Source organism: Acipenser ruthenus, chromosome 56 (assembly GCF_902713425.1).
Source record: "Acipenser ruthenus chromosome 56, fAciRut3.2 maternal haplotype, whole genome shotgun sequence".
Taxonomy (NCBI): Eukaryota; Metazoa; Chordata; class Actinopteri; order Acipenseriformes; family Acipenseridae; genus Acipenser; species Acipenser ruthenus.
In genome coordinates, this window is record NC_081244.1 from 4,108,105 (window position 1) to 4,128,477 (window position 20,373).

The 20,373-nt window shown below is 43.0% G+C and overlaps 1 protein-coding gene across 6 annotated transcripts in view; it reads right to left on the minus strand.

Annotated features, from left to right (window-relative positions):
* Positions 1-20,373, minus strand: part of LOC117404298 (plasma membrane calcium-transporting ATPase 3-like) — a 65,921-nt gene that overhangs the window by 26,653 nt on the left and 18,895 nt on the right. For 3 of the 6 annotated variants that reach the window (XM_059017323.1, XM_059017325.1, XM_059017326.1), the window contains exons 3-7: positions 5,127-5,324; positions 4,170-4,427; positions 3,906-4,031; positions 1,017-1,151; positions 101-181 (exon numbers count right to left, since the gene is read on the minus strand). In XM_059017323.1, the coding sequence (XP_058873306.1) occupies positions 101-181; positions 1,017-1,151; positions 3,906-4,031; positions 4,170-4,427; positions 5,127-5,324 (798 nt within the window). The remainder of the gene's footprint in view (positions 1-100; positions 182-1,016; positions 1,152-3,905; positions 4,032-4,169; positions 4,428-5,126; positions 5,325-20,373) is intronic. The other 3 variants (XM_034914982.2, XM_034914978.2, XM_034914980.2) reach the window with 1 other exon arrangement.

Consider the following 20,373-nt stretch of genomic DNA (forward strand, 5'->3'; position numbering starts at 1 on the left):
CTGAGCCCAGAACCCTGGGTGCAAACCCCCCTGAGCATGGGAGGGGAGGGAGTGTGAAGGGGGGAGGGGTGTGTGAGTGGGGGTGTGGGGTGTGACGTACCGTTTGTGAGGCCGGTGTGTTTGTCGGGGGCGCTGGTGGGAGCAGCAGCAGCAGGTGTGGAGTTTGCAACCGCAGAGTCAGCTGAGGGGGCCGGGGGTGTGGGGGTTAGACAGTATTGGAGCAGGTCAGGATTTTGGATAAGGGGTTGTGCAGGTAATAGGAGAGTAGGAGAGAGGGGTAGGAAGTAGGGAAGAGGGGTAGGGGAGTAAAGGAGAATTTCCGGGGGTGGGGGGGGGTTGGGGGCGTTGTTACGAGAGGTGAAAGCAAAACAGGGATGAGAAAAAAAAAGAAAAGAAAATGAGTAAATCAACAGTGAGGAAGGGCAGAGGCGCAGACCGGCTCCCTATCTGTCCGCCCAGGGCACACAGGGGACTCTGTCTCCGGGGGGTTCACTAACACACGTCTGAGTGTTCCACACATCTCTCTAGTAATCATCTCCAAATGAGTCAAGCTCCATTAAACCCAGCTGGCTACAACATCTCCTGAGATTTCAATTTCCCAAATCAAAACGGAACCCCAGGTGAACCACAAAACGGGATGAAGCACAAAACACTGCTGAGGGGACCTAGGAAACACAAGTGTAACAAATTACCTGGAATAAGGCATGGAAACCAAGAATTAGAATGAACCCAATGTAACATGTTTTCTACACACACACACTGACAGACATACATTGACACACACAGGATTGTTTTCTCGGATTTCTGGAGAATGAAAGTCCCCCTGGCAGCCTCTCTCTCTGTATTCTTGAGAATATTTCATGAGATGCCATTCAATAATTCAGAATAAGAGAGACAAACTCACTCTGCTTCAAACTCAACAGAGTGTGTGTGTGTCAGTGTGTGAGTGTCAGTGTGTGTATTTATGTGTCTGTGTTTCTGTGCCTGTGTTTTTCAGTGTGTTTCTGTGTTCGTACCTTTCTTCTCCTTTTTCTCCTCCTCCTCCTCCTCTCCTTCCCCCGCTCCCAGTAAGGTGAAGATGATCCCACTCTGAGAGTTCACGCCCACAGCAGTGACTACCATCCTCCCAGAGCCCTCCATCACGTGGGTTCCTGAAACCAGTACAAGAAACCAGTCAGACCAGGAACACCATCCAATACCACGAGAGAGAGGAGAAAGAGGAGAGAGGGGAGTGGGGAGAGGAGAGAGGGGAGAGGGGAGAGGAGAGAGGGAAGAGGGGAGAGGAGAGAGGGGAGAGGGGAGAGGAGAGAGGAGAGAGGGAAGAGGGGAGAGGAGAGAGGAGAGAGGAGAGAAGGGAGAGGGGAGAGGGGAGAGATGAGAGGGGAGAGATGAGAGAGAGGTGAGCAGGGGAGTCATTTCAAAAACATGCTGGGGGGTGGGGGGTCAAAGTTGTATCAACATTGAACACTCTCTGTCCCAAATAGAGTAAAATAGAGAAAATAGAGAAAACATCCACAGAAAAAGGATGGCTGTTTTTTAAAAATGTAGTGCTAGGAGGCGCAAAACAATTACATCACAAAAGTAGACAAATCTAAATCGAAAACAAAATGGCCAAAATGGTTTAACAGATCATTTTTAAAAAAAATCAGATCAGCGAAAAAAGGCACTTTACAGAGCGTTTAAAAGGGACCAAAAACAAAGCACACAGAAAGAGTACTTGGAACTGCAAACACAAGTCAAAAAGGAACTTAGAAAGGCCAAGAGAGAGATAGAAATCAATATTGCTAAGGGGGCTAAAACCAATTCCAAAATGTTTTTCCAATATTATAACAGCAAGAGAACATTCAAAGAGGAGATTAAATGTCTAAGAGACACAAATGGCAAAATCATAGATGAAGAAAAAAAAATAGCAAATATATTAAATGATTACTTTTCACAGGTTTTTACAAAGGAGGATACGGACAACATGCCCGACATGTCGACCTGTTCCTATCCAGTTTTAAATAACTTTAGCATAACAGAGGCAGAAGTGTTAAAGGGACTAGGAGCTCTTAAAATAAACAAATCCCCTGGGCTGGAGGAGATCCTCCCAATAGAACTCAAAGAAATGAAAGAAGTTATTTACAAACCGCTAACCAAGCTCATGCAACAGTCTCTTGACACAGGCGTTGTACCGACAGACTGGAAAATTGCAAACGTAATACCGATCCACAAAAAGGGAGACAAAACCGAACCAGGTAACTACAGACCAATAAGCCTGACTTCTATTGTATGTAAACTTATGGAAACTATAATAATATCTAAAATGGAAAATTACCTATATGGTAACAGTATCCTGGGAGACAGTCAGCATGGTTTTAGGAAAGGGAGATCGTGTCTAACTAATCTGCTTGATTTTTTTGAGGATGCAACATCGACAATGGATAATTGCAAAGCATACGACATGGTTTATTTAGATTTCCAGAAAGCTTTTGACAAAGACCCACATAAAAGATTAATTCTCAAACTGAACGCAGTAAGGATTCAAGGAAATCCATGCACATGGATTAGGGAGTGGTTAACATATAGAAAACAGAAAGTACTGATTAGATGAGAAACCTCAAAATGGAGTAAGGTAACCAGTGGTGTACCACAGGGATCAGTATTAGGTCCTCTGCTATTCCTAATCTACATTATGATTTAGATTCTGGTATAGTAAGCAAGCTTGTTAAATTTGCAGACAGCACAAAAATAGGAGGAGTGGCAAACACTGATGCAGCAGCAAAGGTCATTCAAAATGATCTAGACAGCCTTCAGAACTGGGCAGACACGTGGCAAATGACATTTAATAGAGAAAGCTATTTGAAGAAGGAATCTATGAAAAAGACCTAGGAGTTTATGTTGACTCAGAAATGTCTTCATCTAGACAATGTGGGGAAGCTATAAAAAAGACCAACAAGATGCTGGGATATATTGTGAAAGGTGTTGAATTTGAATCAAGGGAAGTAATGTTAAAACTTTACAATGCATTAGTAAGACCTCATCTAGAATATTGTGTTCAGTTCTGGTCACCTCATTACAAAAAGGATATTGCTGCTCTAGAAAGAGTGCAAAGAAGAGCAACCAGAATTATCCCGGGTTTAAAAGGCATGTCATTCCTCTGTTATGGTTACGGAATGATCGTGAGGAGTGAAATGAAACCATCAGTGCTAAGTGTTGTATTGTCTGTCTCATTAACTGTTGTTATTTGTCATTGTAGATGGCTTAATATCCGGGAGCTGTCGCTATTCAGCCAGCATCAAACCTGGACTGCACTGCACCACTGTTAGCACTATTTCACCTATTCACAACACCGCTTGTACCCGTAGCACTCACTGTTGGACTGGTGATCGTGTAGGTGTTTTAAAGTGTGTGTTTACTGTTATTATCATTTCGGGGCGGAATCCCGTGGTTTTGCTGACTATACACATCGTTGTGTGTAGTCAGTGTTATTATTTAAAAGCCCTTAATAAAGCTTTGTTATTTACCATTGAACTGTTGTTGGGGAGGGGTGTAGGGGAGAGGGTGTGGGGATGGGGATGGGGTGTAGGGGAGGGGGTGTGGGGATGGGGATGGGGATGGGGATGGGGATGGGGAGGGGTATAGGGGAGAGGGTGTGGGGATGGGGAGGGGGTGTAGGGGAGGGGGTGTGGGGATGGGGATGGGGAGGGGTATAGGGGAGAGGGTGTGGGGATGGGGATGGGGAGGGGGTATAGGGGAGAGGGTGTGGGGATGGGGAGGGGGTGTAGGGGAGGGGGTGTGGGGATGGGGAGGGGGAGGGGTGTAGGGGAGGGGGTGTGGGGATGGGGAGGGGTGTAGGGGAGGGGGTGTGGGGATGGGGAGGGGTGTAGGGGAGGGGGTGTGGGGGAGATGGGGGGTTCCCTCACCAGACAGCAGCATGGGATCTTTCTCCACGGATTTCCTCACGTGGTCTGATTCTCCGGTCAGGGAGCTCTCGTCGATCTTCAGGTCGTTGCTCTGGATCACAACCCCGTCCGCAGGGAGCAGGTCACCTGACAGGGGGAGAGGGGGGGGGGCAGCCACAGTGTGAGCAGGGTTTATACGCCACGGTCTCAAACATGAAGTCCCTGCCTCAAACATGAAGCCACTGTCTCAAACATGAAGCCATTGTCTCAACCCTCTCCCCTCACCGTATTTGACCTGTGCGATGTCTCCCACTACGATCTCAGCGACGTGGATTTGGACAAGGTTTGCGTTTCTGATGACGGTGAATTTCTGCTCCAGCTCGATGCGGCTCTGCAGCCCCCGGAACTGCTTCTCTTTGCTCCAGTCGTTGAACGCTGTGACCAGAACCACACAGACCACAGAGAGCAGGATCGCTGCCCCCTCGATCCACCCTGCCTCCGCCTCACCCTCATCCTCTGCACCTCCAGAGACATCCCCACAGACTGAGGGGGAGGAGAGGGGGGAGAGGAGAGAGGAGAGGGGAAAGAGGAGATAGACAGGAGAGGAGAGACAGGGGAGATGAGAGATGAGAGACAGGGGGAGAGAGGAGTGACACGGGAGAGAGGAGAGAGGAGAGACGGGGAGAGAGGGGACAGAGGGGAGAGACGAGAGAGAGGAGAGACAGGAGAGAGGAGAGACAGGGGAGATGACAGATGAGAGACGGGGAGAGAGGAGAGACACGGGACAGAGGACAGAGGAGAGAGGAGTGAGGAGAGAGGAGAGTGGAAAGAGGAGAGGGAAAGAGAGAAGGAGAGGGTGGTATTTAATGGCATGACAAGTCACACAAGTATTACCAAAGATAATATAGTAAATGTACAGACAGGTGTTGTTTTTTCATATATAACAATATAACAGTGCTAATATTAATAGGCCTCTACTCTGCACATCCAAGGAGGAGGCTGCAATATACTGTGCAGAGATTCCTGCTGCTTCTTTCTTTTCTCCAAAAAATTATTTTACGTTTTTCTTCATCAAGAAACCTCATTCTTTTTCTGCCAGTTTGAGAATATATTTCTCTCCCCCTCTTTTCCCCTCTCTCTACCCCCAGACTCCTCTACCCTCTCTCCTCTCTATCCTTTCCCCTCTCCCTCCCTCTCCCTGTCTCACCCCCACTCTCCCCTCTCTTCTCTCCCCTTCCTCACCCTCAGTCTCCCCCCCTGGGGGCTGGTAGAAAGACAGTCCCAGGGAGATAATGGCTGCGATCTCCAGGATGATCAGAGTCACATCTTGCAGGGCCTCCCACACCAGGGCCAGGAAACTCTTTGCTTTCTTGGGAGGGATGAAGTTCTGACCAAACACCTGCCTTCTCTTCTCAAGATCTGAGGGGTTATCAGAGAGACCTGGGGAGAGAGGGGAGGGAGAGAAGAGAGGGACAGGAGGGGAGAGGAGAGAGGAGACGAGCGAGGAGAAGGGATAGGAGAGGAGAGGAGAGGAGAGAGGGGAAATGAGCGATGAGAAGGGACAAGAGAGGACAGGAGAGAGGTGAGAGGGGAGAGGAGAGGAGACAGGGGAGATGAGCGAGGAAAGGAGAGAGAAGAGGGGAGATGAGTGAGGAGAAGGGCCAGAGAGAAGAGAGACGGGAGAGGGAAGATGAGCGAGAAGGGACAGGAGAGAGGAGAGAAGGGAGAAAAGAAGTTAGCGGTACTGAATTCCTCATCAGTAAGAGTCGATGCTGGGGTTTTTAGTTCCTGTAAGTCTTATTAAATTATGTTACTTTGTGGCATCTGCCACACAATGTGATGCTAAATATGTATCACCAGCAACCTGGCCAGGTACAGAAATGATAATATAGGTTAAACTCTTTACATTTCTAATTGTATAGCTCTATATCTAAAAACTGTCTACATCTCTCTCACAGGGTAGGTTTGCAGAGCCCTAAAGTTTGTTATTTTGAAAGTAAAAATAGTGTTTCTACTTGGAGTACTGCTGCTCTTTGTTCTTCATGAGTATATTTAAATATGTTATGCGCTTTCCCTGCATAGCTTATCTGTATTGAGTGATGTACTTATTCATTATAATTGTAACTGGCACTCCCTTTGATGTGGATTGAAGTGCGGTTCACGTGAAATGGTCATCTCGATTGGCTTGGAAGGGGACTCGGTATGTTTGCTGCTTTGCTCAGTTTCAACCTTTTGCAATGTGAAACCGAAACGTACTCCAAACAGCGAACCGCTCCAAACAGCGAAACAAAACGTGGAAGTGACCTTCAGCAAACACCAAGGAAAGTGTCACGCCACTGTCGCACACGCACAACGCATGGCTTGTGAAAAACACACTCACACACCAGACAAGAACACCAGTGGTTCCCCTACCATTCTACAGGCCTACAAAATTGGAAAAAAAATCATAATTGCATGTGTGAAGTTAGTTTTCAGGTTTGTTTTAGCTGAACAGGCTATGCAAGGGTCCTGCGCAGCTTCGCCTCCCCACAAGCACCACAGTGCCCAAATGGGCCGTTTACATTTAACTAGTATGGGTCAGAATAATGTACAAAAATTCAAAAGGCATAATAATAGGAGCATGCTATAGACCGCCAAATTCAGACGCCGAGCAAAATAGGCTGATTGCTAGAACGCTTTCTTTCTGTTTCCATCACGGAAGCTGCATTTGCTGCCAATGCCATTACTCTCGTAGCCTGCTTTTAATATTTATTTATTTATTTAGCGAGGCTGTTAATTGGTTGGTTATGTGATGGTCGGATATGCAATGTTCCACTGTATAATGAAAAGTGTTGAATTTAAATCAAGGGAAGTAATGTTAAAACTTTACAATGCATTAGTAAGACCTCTTCTAGAATATTGTGTTCAGTTCTGGTCACCTCGTTACAAAAAGGATATTGCTGCTCTAGAAAGAGTGCAAAGAAGAGCGACCAGAATTATCCCGGGTTTAAAAGGCATGTCATATGCAGACAGGCTAAAAGAATTGAATCTATTCAGTCTTGAACAAAGAAGACTATGCGGTGATCTGATTCAAGCGTTCAAAATTCTAAAAAAAATATATAAATATATTGGGCCAGATAAAATTGCATCCGGGCCAGTAAAAACACTGGCTCAGTGGCCCAAGGGGCCAGTAGTTAAAAATCTAAACGTAGAGCCCTGCGATGGGTAAAGGACCCCAGGTACAGCCCCAGGCTGTACAACACTGACCATGTTATGTTTACAACCTTTAAAAAATAAATAGGTTGATTGATTTGTAACTCTAAATGAAATGCTTTGTGTAACTAGCGGTTATACAATGTGAACAGCGTCAATTACCAATGATGAAGTATAATGTTGTTAATAATCCGTATGGGAGAGTATTTTCACTTATTTTGACACTTCCTCCAATGATCAATTTTCAGTTCACTTGCATGAATTAAGATTTGTGTGTTCCACCACTGAGGGGCAACGGAGGAGGAGTGGGATCTGGACGTGGGGGAGAGGGGGGGGGGGGGGGTACAGCTAATCTGTGGTGAAGGAATGGAAAGGCGACAAGGGGTATAGGGAGAAAAATAGGAGACTATTCAATTCAATTCAATTCAAATGCTCTATTGGAATGATATATCACAGCAGTATTGCCAAAGTTAATGTAGGAAATGTGCAGAAATATTTTAACATTATATGTAACTCCATATGGGAACCCAGAACATTTTTATCCAATTGCATTTCACGCAAACCACCTGTGATGTCAATGTGTATATACTTTATTACTGTGTGACCCTGAGCAAGTCACTTCACCTCCTTGTGCTCCGTCTTTCGGGTGAGACGTAGTTGTAAGTGACTCTGCAGCTGATGCATAGTTCACACACCCTAGTCTCTGTAAGTCGCCTTGGATAAAGGTGTCTGCTAAATAAACACGTAATAATAATTGTGGTTCAGTTTATTTGGAGTATTACTTGTTTACTTTGATTTGATATCGGTGGAACCTAACTTTTATAAACCTCTGCGCACTTTAAGGTCGGCTAACGCTGGACTTTTGTGCCTCCCAATGGCAAAATTGAAAAGGAGAGGAGAAAGTGTGTTTTGTTTTAATGCACCCAGAATGTGGAACTCTTTGCCTCCCTCTATTAGAGGCGCTACTTCGGTCAAAACAATGGCTACATAATATAGGAACAGGACTGAGCAGGATTGACGTCAGAACAGAAACACTGACTCAACTGCAGGAAGTAGCGGGACGAAACTGAGGCGCTATGGCGCTCAGTATTTTATTATTTATCAAACAAAAGATTTAAACAAATACAAAAGAAAATGGCATGTTAGCCAAACAAACAAACAATAACAAGTATCGTGCTGGTTTATTAACAAGCACGTTTAGCAATTGTTATTTCTCTGTGTTTTACTATTACCTCCTCTCCACATTCGTTCTCCACTCTGAGCCCCTTCACCGAGTGCAGCTGAACGGCAGATCTTTTATAATTTGTGACCGAGGGACTAACTAACTATCAATTATTATATTGTCACCTCGGTCACATTCTGCACGGGTCTAGTTAGACGGTCAGCTAGTTAAACAATCAGCAGCTGACATTCTCACAAGGTATTTAAATAATAATACATACAAAACAATTCCATGGCGGATGGCATCTCCCTCGTCCTTGCCAAACAATAAATCAAAAACGCGGCTTTTCACCGTCATATATAATCTAAATCATAACACAAAAACAATAATAAACAAAGGGGCGGGACACTCAGTAAAATACTACGTGTGGCTATAGAGTGTGTCAACGACAGGACGTCACACAAAGCACGACAGAAGAGAGCTCCAATACATTCACTGTTAATTTGTTTTAATGGTTTTTTACACAATATACCCTTCAAGAAGAGGCTGAAAATGCATCAAAAGCTTTAGTTAACATGTTTTCTATTGAAATGGTTATATATTAATTTGCATTACAGTTGCCCTTTAAAATATTGTAGCTTTTTGTATACTTGTGGTTATGAAGGAGATTTATTCACTTGTTTTAACTATTTGTAACCTTACAGAATGTTTGTTGTATTGCTTAAACAATATACTGTTATTTGCACAGTGTAATGTTACTACCAAGAAATTATCAATGCAACTATATGATCTAGAAACGGGCTTGTAACCAGGAGGTCCCCGGTTCAAATCCCACCTCAGCCACTGACTCATTGTGTGACCCTTAGCAAGTCACTTAACCACCTTGTGCTCCGTCTTTCAGGTGAGATGTAATTGTAAGTGACTCTGCAGCTGATGCATAGTTCACACACCCTAGTCTCTGTAAGTCGCCTTGGATAAAGGCGTCTGCTAAATAAACTAATAATAATAATAATAATAATAACTGAAGCCTATTTGAATTCTGCATACATACATTATATGACAGCTGACTTCTACTGTAGATTTCATTTGAATTACACAAGTGAAATCTTGGTATAGAAAACGGCATATTAAATATTAGAATAAAGTTTCCTTAGGTGATTGCGGGTTTGCATATGTCCTTGGCTTTAATGATGGGATCCAGTTTGAAATGGTCTGTTTGGGGACAGGTTTGCTCCGGGTTTGTGAGCTGAAGGAAACAGTTGTCCTAATGGTCTGATATTCAGGGCTCTCTGGACATCAGTTAGGTGGTGTCTGGCCTTCGATTTATGAGGTTTTGTCGTGTGTCGGGGTGTCTGACATATCGACTCACATACAAATCCTACTACAAGAGGGGAAGCACACTGAGTACAAACAGAGGGTATGGGGAAGACAGACACACACATAGGAAAAGTAGTTATGAAAGCTAGAAGAGAGATGGAGAGGGAATATAAGAACATAAGAAAGTTTACAACATGCTCACGTACTATTACATACTTTATCTGCATGTGAAGTGTGCAATCCCTGTGCCTAAATACAACTATATATTTTAAATCACTTGTGCTACACACACCCATTTATATCCCGTGCACCTCTATATCCACATATAACAGATGACATGAAACACAGAGAAACACACAGGGGCGGGGCACACTGCCACAAGAAGAAACCTCAAAATGGAGCGAGGTAACCAGTGGTGTACCACAGGGATCAGTATTAGGTCCTCTGCTATTCCTGATCTACATTAATAACTTAGATTCTGGTATAGTAAGCAAACTTGTTAAATTTGCAGACGACACAAAAATAGGAGGAGTGGCAAACACTGTTGCAGCAGCAAAGGTCATTCAAAATGATCTAGACAGCATTCAGAACTGGGCAGACACATGGCAAACGATATTTAATAGAGAAAAGTGTAGGTAAGTGAAGGTACTTCACGCAGGCAATAAAAATGTGCATTATAAATATCATATGGGAGATACTGAAATTGAAGAAGGAATCTATGAAAAAGACCTAGGAGTTTATGTTGACTCAGAAATGTCTTCATCTAGACAATGTGGAGAAGCTATAAAAAAAAGGCCAACAAAATGCTCGGCCATATAGTGAAAAGTGTTGAATTTAAATCAAGGGAAGTAATGTTAAAACTTTACAATGCATTACAATGCACTCTTTCTGTGTACGTTGTTTTTGGTCCCTTTTAAAACGCTCTGTAAAGTGCCTTCTTTCGCTGAATATTTTTTTTAATCGATGAAAAATTAACCAGCAACGAACCTTCATTGCAAAACAATCACATGAAATACTGTGTTAATACGAAAAATAAGTTCATACTGTTGGCCCACAACACACTCAAAAATGTTTCAAATTAATTAGATCAACACAAGTACCAGTTTTACAACAAAATCAAAGCAAGTGTGACTAATTTGTTTTTATAACGTGTACATTGAGAAATAAGAATGGAAAAGGAGCAAAATACAAATATTCATTGCAAGACTCAACACACGAAATACTGTTAATAAAAAAACAAAACACATACAAGTACACTAAAGGCAACCCTGTTAATATAATATAATGTGTTATTATTATTATTATTAGTTTATTTAGCAGACGCCTTTATCCAAGGCGACTTACAGAGACTAGGGTGTGTGAACTATGCATCAGCTGCAGAGTCACTTACAATTACATCTCACCCGAAAGACGGAGCACAAGGAGGTTAAGTGACTTGCTCAGGGTCACACAATGAGTCAGTGGCTGAGGTGGGATTTGAACCGGGGACCTCCTGGTTATAAGGCTGTTTCTTTAACCACTGGACCACACAGCCTCCTATAGGGGTAGAAAGATCTGAGTCAAGGTAAGAAGTCGAACTGAATAAGTTTGTATATGTTTAATGTCTGGTGCTCCATTTGTGAAATATCCAAAACACTCGATTTTTTAAAAACATTTGATGTTGTAAAATATAATTAATATATCAATGGACTATGACTGCCATTCATTTTGCTGTTCATCTGCTCGACTACTTGGTGCTGTCCCTACTGTCTTGTCTGCTTAATAATACAAAACATTAGTGAATCAGAAGACACAAGTGGATTTTAGATTAGTCTTCAGTTGTTTATTGCGTGCCTCTATGTATTCCATTGCGTGATCAAGCCCATATATTTCCATTTCATTTCCTTAATATCAGGCGTTCCAAAAATATAATGTTGCACGTCCCCATGTGTTTCTACAACCATCCTGACAATCCTTTTAACAGTTATAACTTTAGAGTTTGATTCAAAATGTCTGCTCTAGTGCACTGGGGTTTGAGATCCGTCCTCTAAATCACTGCAGGAAGAGCAATTTAAAAAACATAACTAGTGGCTTTTCCGTTCCCTACCACATCATGGATTGTTATCGCTGTGTTACCTGTTTGACAATGTGGGCAATAATCCTGACACTATCAGTGCACTAGAGCAGACATTTTAAAAAGAGCTTTGAAAGTGTAAAAAGTTGTCAGGATGTTAACAATGAAAAGAAAAATGACAGGTACGGTATTTAAACAGTTGTAGCAACACGTGGGGACGGGTAACGCTATATTTTTCAGAACCCTGCTACTTACTTCAACACATCAGGAGTCTTTTACCACGTTTCCATAATCTACACAACTCGAGAATGATCTTGAGTTGCACCCCCCCACCCCACCTTCGTTTCCATGTTTTTAAATTACTCGATTTGGCTCCCATTTCGGGGGGGGGGGGGGGGGGGAGCCCAAATTCTTTGGTCCGATTTCACTCCTCAGGCTGGCCTGAATTCTAAAGTCTGAATTCTGGCTGGGAGGAAATTACATCAGTAACTGTCAATCAAAAACTGGACATTTTGGCTGGGATTAAAATTGACCGATTTGCCACCTTGGGGGATTTTGACAATTTTTTTAATTGATATTTTCACTTAACATGTTAACAAAGAGAAATGCAATGCAGTTTTGCATTTATACTTTTAATTCCAGAAACACTGTATACTTGATGAACTCTGTCTGCTAAAACAGTATCCCATTTACAGTAACTCGTTACAACATCTACAATGCCACTTGGAGAACTACAAAGGCCTAATCAGTTGCAGTATTTATTGTTCTTTTATGGCCCTTAATTTGAAGGTGCTAGTAAACTTTTATGATAAGCATTTGCTATCTCTCAGTTTTAAAACTTAGCTGTGGTTCACAGCATAACACAGTGGAATGATCACAGTATCATGTAATTGTAGGACAGTATTGCCACGTGTGAAGACTTTAACAATATAAAACCAAAATGAAAATGCTTTCATTTGCTTCAAAATAATTTCAAACTGGTTAACAGACCAGCCTGCACTGCTAAAATCAACTCAGTTTTATACGGCGCAGTTTTATTGTGACGGTTTTTGAATTGGTATTTTTCACTGAGCACGTTCACAAAGAGAAACAACCTTATCTACAATAACGATAAACCATTTTGTTACAGACTTTAACACGTCTGGCATAAACAACTGTGTCTGTAAATTACAATGCATGTATATGTACTGTGTGAAACAAATACGAGAGAATATCTAGATTTATCTTTTAAATCGTTGACTATAATGCTGTCTGCACCATTCTTTTTATTTTAAATAAAAGTGTAGCGCACATTTATGCTTGTAATATATATTAAATCTTGAAAGCAAGGGCATCCGTTTATTCCAAACCCGGGTCTCTGCACTGACTGATATACAGAGCAGCTTTAAACCCATGTTTATGGACACAGTCATAGGTTGCACTTTTGCTGTCTTCTTTGTTAGCCTTAAAAATGTGTTAGCCTTCTTTACGCAGTACTGTGGTTTGTATGCTGGAGATGTGTGTCACACTGTTGACCTGCAAACATTTCAAATATGCCGGTGTCGGATACAAGAGTTCCCAGCGTTCAAAACTTTCCATTGTTCCTTCAATGAAATGCTGGCAATATTTACTGGGAGACGTGAAAAACACATAGCTACTATTTATGTAGACGGAGGCAGATGAGGTGCTCTGCTTCCGAGCAGTCGAGTGGTAAAGAGTGTGCAATTTAAACCTGTTTGATTTTGTTTGTCGTGTTGTGTTTGGTGGGGAAACGGCTTAGCCGTCCCACTTATAGTCCGGGTGTTCCAGAAAGTTTAGTTAGTGCTCGTAAAGAGCTAGGTGTTTGTTTTGTGTTTGTTTTATTTTTGTGAATTAAAAATTAGACCCAGAAATGGAAATTGATTTTTTTTGACGCGCTATTATTTTAATAAACACAATAAACAAAAACAAAACACAAAATAAACACCTATGTCCTCAATGAGCACTAACTAATCACAGGAACCTAACTAGCACAGGACAGCTTGGCCGTTTGCCTGTCACACAAAACCAACTTTACTCAAACCACACAGGTTCACACTGCACGTTATTTCCTTTTGACTGTTAGGAAACAGAGCACCTCTTCTGCCTCCTTCTCCTCCGCAGCCCCGAGCAAACTGACTGCCCTCCTTTAATACCCTGCACCTGGTTCTAATTTAACAATCCTCACCGTTGCAGGGGATAATTAATAATAAAACAATTAGCATTTTAACCCCCCTCCCTGCTGCCTTGCAATATATTTATTTATAAAAAGAATGGTGAATAAGACATCTGTTAGAAAGCGCTTACACTGTTTTATTTGTCCATATTTTATTGTGTGTGTTCAACAGGACATCTGTAATTAGGAGGCTGTGTGGTCCAGTGATTAAAGATAAGGGCTTGTAACCCCACTTCACTGTGTGACCCTGAGCAAGTCACTTAACCTCCTTGTGCTCCGTCTTTCGGGTGAGACGTAGTTGTAAGTGACTCTGCAGCTGATGCATAGTTCACGCACCCTAGTCTCTGTAAGTCGCCTTAGATAAAGGCGACTGCTAAATAAACAAATAAGGGTAGAGCAGCAGTGTCCCCCACCTGGGATTGAACCCACAACCCTCCGGTCAAGAGTCCAGATCCCTAACCACTACTCCACACTGCTGACCTAAATAAACCTGCACAACAGCGCATTCACTCCCTACTGCGTCCTGTATACCCTGGCATGACGTCACCACACGAGCTATCCGTGACATGCTGTTTTTTTTCGAAAGGTTCTATCATGATGCAAATAAATGCAATATACTGTCTATTCAAGGTGTTGCATGAGCCCCTCATTGGGTAGCATGTAGTATATTACTATTTGGAAGCACCGCAAAACCTCAACAGCTATCACAGTGTATAACATTAAATCAATAACAACAAGAAAGCTAAATAATAATAACATATTGTAGATGGCATTTAAAAACGATACATAATCCGTAGCTCTGGCTAAATGTGGCAATACGCCAGTATTTACACCTATACCAAGACAGACTCAAGTAAATAGACAATCCTGTATACAAGCATGACACTATCAAACCCTGTGCTAAATATAATGTCTATTATGAGTTTAGTGAGCGCGCTAGTGAATTAGCCCGCTGTCGTCTGTCTGTCTGTCTTCTCTCTATCTCCTGGAATAATTCAATTTCTCTCCATTGTTTCCGTCTCTCTGTCTGTGGCAGTCAGTAATGCACTCCGGCTGCAGACAGTAATCTAGTTAGGATGACGTCATTGTCGCTCCAGTCTATTCGTTGATGCATTTGCAACACCCTGTAGAATTAACTCATTTTGCTTCATAAAGTCGAATGAAACCTGCTGAATAAGGTTATGTTAACATGAATTACATACCGCTTTGTAGTTTTCCATATAATTAACAAAAAACTGACACATTGAAAAATGTGGCATTTCAAAATGTAATATGAAATACTGTACTGCTATTATGGCTTCCGGTAGACTTTTGGCGATATCATTTTGTAGTTTCTTTGATTACATGATGTTAAATAAAATATCTAAATTATGTTCATATAGTGTGTTTATTTTTGTTGTTGTCTCAATCTAAACTTTTGCCCACAGCTGTAATATGTTAGAGATGGAAATATGTGTTTGTGTTTGTGTCTGAAGTTCTGGATGAACGGGATATGATACAGCATCCACTCCACAAAAACAACTAGAAAAATGTCAAGCATACAAACAGGGAGAGAAAGGAGGATTGAAAGGGAGACGGGGGATGGTAAACTCTGCATTGCAGCAAGTCTGTTGGGAAAGAGTTTGAAATCTGCAGTTCTGTTTCTCTCTCTCGCTCTCTCTACTTCTCCTTCACTCCCATTTATCATTTATGAGAAAAAAAACAGCAACCAAGACACACACACACACGCAGACAGACACATACACACACACACTGACACACAGACACAGACACACACACACACACACACAGACACAGACACACAGACACACAGACACAGACACACACACACACACACACAGACACACACACACACTGAATTTCCACACCATTACTGCTACTGGCTTCAACTGACTTCTAACAAAGTCAATGAATTTCGGCCATTGCATCACAAGGACGACTGTCCAAATCATACAATTGTGCAAACATTTAAAATACGCGCCAGTTATCGAAGACTCTGATTTTAAAAGTGCAGAACAGTTAGCTCTGTAAGGAGAAATTAAACCTGGAATTGCTTTCATCAGAAAATACATTAATTGGGAAATGAATGCAGCTTAATTCTAACAGCTGCATGTCTTTTTCTGATCACAAACTGAAACTCAGAGCAGCCGATTCAAATTCTGCGCCGTTCTGAGACTAGGGGAAGGGGTGAAGCTACCAGCACAACAGAATACAACAAAGTTATTTTGTATATAGCTACTCAGCCACTCAGAGAGCAGTCCATTTGAAAATCCTACAACCCCATGCCTTCCCGAGAGAAAAAGTCTGCGTTTTGATGCAGCTTTCCTGCTCGGTGGACTACCCTGATGGCATAGGACATCCGCGTGATTCTGGCATTGCTATCCTTCATCCGGTGAAGCCATGCTAAGGGGGCATGATCTGTAGCCAGGGTGAAGTGTCGCCCCAGGAGGTAGTACTGGAGTGACTCAGCTGCCCATTTTACTGCGAAACACTCCTTCTCGATGGTACTATAGTTTTTCTGCTGATATACAGGACCGGGTTCTCGCTTCCCCGCACCTCCTGAGACAACACTGCCCCGAGACCTGTCTCTGACGCATTAGTATGCAGGGTGAACCTCCTACTGAAATCAGGACTGCACCGCACTGGCTTGCTACAAAGCCTTCGCTTCAAAGCGAGAAAGGCTCTCTGGCACGGCTCCATCCACTGAACCGTATTTGGGGCAGCCTTCCTGGTGAGGTCTGTCAAAGGAGCAGCGAGCGTGGCGAAGCTCGGGATGAACTTCCTGTAATAGCCCGCTAGTCCCAAGAAAAGCCGCACCTGGGTTTTGGTCGTAGGGACCAGCCAGTCAGCCAAGGCTTTCACCTTAGCAATCAGCGGTCTGATCTGGCCGCTCCCCACTCGATACCCCAAATACTCTGACTCACTCTTCCCAATGGCACATTTCTTTGGGTTAGCAGTGAGCCCAGCCTCCCGCAAGGACTGCAGCACTGCCGCTACTTTACACAGATGACTCGGCCAGTCCTGACTGTGGATAACCACGTCATCTATGTAAGCTGTGGCGTGGGGGTACGTGCGGCGCGTCTGTGCTCGACCACCCGACCACTAAACAACCAAGCAGTGCGCGATGGCCCTGGGTGTTCCTCTGTAGAGAAGTTCTCATCCTGGAATTTGCGGCGGTAGCCCTCTGGAGTCGCAGCCACGCGGTTGAGGATGGCAGCTTTCAGCATGGGGTACTCCATCATTGCCGCCGGATCCAGGGTCCTCGCCGCCGCTTGCGCCTCCCCTGTCAGCTGTGGCAGGAGGTAGCTAGCCCATTGCTCTCGGGCCCACCCGGCAGAGATCGCCATAGCCTCGAACACCTCCAGGTATGCATCTGGCCAATCCTCTGCTGTCATTTTTGTTGGCAGCTGTAGCATTGGGTCGGGCGCAGCAGCTCTTACACTCCCTTGCCCTACCTCAGTCAGGGTTTGGTGCATGAGGTCCATCATAGCGGCAAACTGCTGAGGGTCCACTCTGCCTCCCTCGGCTATTGCACTGCAGTGCCAGTGAATTCCACTTCTTACACCACGTATGGAAGGGTGGTGGGCAATCCACTGACACACACGGGAGACAGAAGGTTTAATTGAAAACACTGCACTGGTGCCCAGTTTTATTATTTTATATGTTTTCTTTTAGCCTGCAGAGGGTGCTGTTGTCCGTGGCCTGAATATCGGCAACGGTAAACAGGACCACAGAAATACCAATACTGGTAAACAGTTCAATGCTGACGCACTCACGGGCGCTCTGAAATAATAACAAAAGGCGAAAAAAAAGGGAAAATTAATCAAACTACAAAATAAACGTGCTGCTTACGCAGTGCCCCCACTGCCGCTAAGTCGGTCAACTCGGATCTCCGTCCTACGCTGTTATGCCCTATACACTGGGGTGGCCAAGGTTCCCCTTCTATTTCTACATGTTTCCTCGGATACGTAACAAGTTATTTTGTATATTATTTTCTTTCACCGTGCTTACCTATTTTGGTCGCTCGCTCCAACCACTGGCCTTCTCAGCCAGTGTCTCTGTGTGTTTTCCAAATTACGGCCACCCGAATGCACAACCAAGCTCAGTTCTTATGGGCAGAGCAATCTCCCAAGGCCCGCCTCTCAGCCACTCAGAGAGAAGGAAAGCCAACACACCCTCTTCCCCACCTCTCGATGTCATCGCCATGACTGACAGGCGGATCCTACGAGACTGCTGCCCTCTTCCTGCAGTACCATGCATGTGCCAGATAGTCAGCACAGATCTCCCCCTGTTACACCGCTAAATTCAAGCACTGAGCAAAATAATCTGTTATACAATGACATTAGAAATGCATGCAGCAAAGGAGAAGCCATATTAATGTGGGATTTCAACTTCCCAGATATAAAATGGGAAAACCCGGTGGGGAGCACGATGGGTGAAATTGAAATGGTGGAAATGACAAATGACTGTTCCTAACGCAATTTGTCAAGGCACCGACTAGAGGGGAGGCCAAGAGAGAGATAGAAATGAGCATTGCTAAGGGGGCTAAAACCAATTCCAAAAAGTTTTTCCAATATTATAACAGCAAGAGAACATTCAAAGAGGAGGTTAAATGTCAAAGAGATACAAATGGCAAAATCATAGATGAAGAGAAAAAAATAGCAAATATATTAAATGACTACTTTTCACAAGTGTTTACAAAGGAGGATACGGGCTACATGCACCAAATGTCGACCTGTTCCTATCCAGTTTTAAATAACTTTAGCATAACAGAGGCAGAAGTGTTAAAGGGACTAGGAGCTCTTAAAATAAACAAATCTCCGGGGCTGGATGAGATCCTCCCAATAGTACTCAAAGAAATGAAAGAAGTTATTTACAAACCGCTAACCAAGATCATGGAACAGTCTCTTGACACAGGGGTTGTACCAGCAGACTGGAAAATTGCAAACGTAATACTGACCCACAAAAAGGGAGACAAAACCGAACCAGGTAACTACAGACCAATGAGCCTGACTTCTATTATATGTAAACTTATGGAAACTATGATAAGATCCAAAATGGAAAATTACCTATATGGTAACAGTATGCTGGGAGACAGTCAGCATGGTTTTAGGAAAGGGAGATCGTGTCTATCTAACCTGCTTGACTTTTTTGAGGATGCAACATCGACAATGGATAACTGCAAAGCATATGACATGGCTTATGTAGATTTCCAGAAAGCTTTTGACAAAGTCCTGCATAAAAGATGAATTCTCAAACTGAAGGCAGTAGGGATTCAAGGAAATCCATGCACATGGATTAAAGAATGGTTAACATGTAGAAAACAGAACGTACTGATTAGATGAGAAACCTCAAAATGGAGCGAGGTAACCAGTGGTCTACCACAGGGATCAGTATTAGGTCCTCTGCTCTTCCTAATCTACATTAATGAATTAGATTCTAGTCTAGTAAGCAAACTTGTTAAATTTGCAGACGACGCAAAAATAGGAGGAGTGGCAAACACTGTTGCAGCAGCAAAGGTCATTCAAAATGATCTAGACAGCATTCAGAACTGGGCAGACACATGGCAAATTACATTTAATACAGAAAAGTGTAAGGTACTGCACGCAGGCAATAAAAATTTGCATTATAAATATCATATGGGAGATACTGAAATTGAAGAAGGAATCCATGAAAAACACCTAGGAGTTTATGTTGACTCAGAAATGTCTTCATCTAGACAATGTGGGGAAGCTATAAGAAAAGGCCAACAAGATGTTTGGATATATTGTGAAAAGTGTTGAATTTAAATCAAGGGAAGTAATGTTAAAACTTTACAATGCATTAGTAAGACCTCATCAAGAATACTGTGTTCAGTTCTGGTAACCTCGCTACAAAAAGGATATTCCTGCTCTAGAAAGAGTGCAAAGAAGAGCGACCAGAATTATTCTGGGTTGAAAAGGCATGTCGTATGCAGACAGGCTTAACGAATTGAATCTAGTCAGTCTTGAACAAAGAAGACTACGCGGTGATCTGATTCAAGCATTCAAAATTCTAAAAGTAGCTTATTACTCCTTACAGAGTGCAGAAAGGGTCATGGTTACTATGGAACAAAAAATGTCTTTGACTGTGTCCTCTGACCTCTCCTTAAGGTCAAATGCAAAAGTGGCTTATAACTGCTTAGAGAGTGCAAGTAGGGTCATCACATCTTTGTATACATAGCCTTGGCAAGGTTGTCTATCAAGTTTGTTCAAAGCAAGCTGCTACATAAAAAACATGGCCACCATGAGCCAATCAAATTTCAGCTATGGTCAAATTGCACATATTTGCACAATTACCTTGCTAAAGCTCAAATGCAAACTTGTTAAAAACTTCTTTGAGAGTTTAGACAGTGTCATAGTTACTATAGAATACACAAATGAACTCATATATGCTCTATTCAAAAATGGCCTTGAATGTGACCTTTGACCTCGCCTTAAGGTAAAATGGAAAACTAGCTTATAACTCCTTACACAGTGCAGATAGGGTCATAGTTACAATGGAACACATATAGGAACACATATATGTTCTATTCAAAAATTGCCTTGACCGTGACCTTTGACCTCTGCTTAAG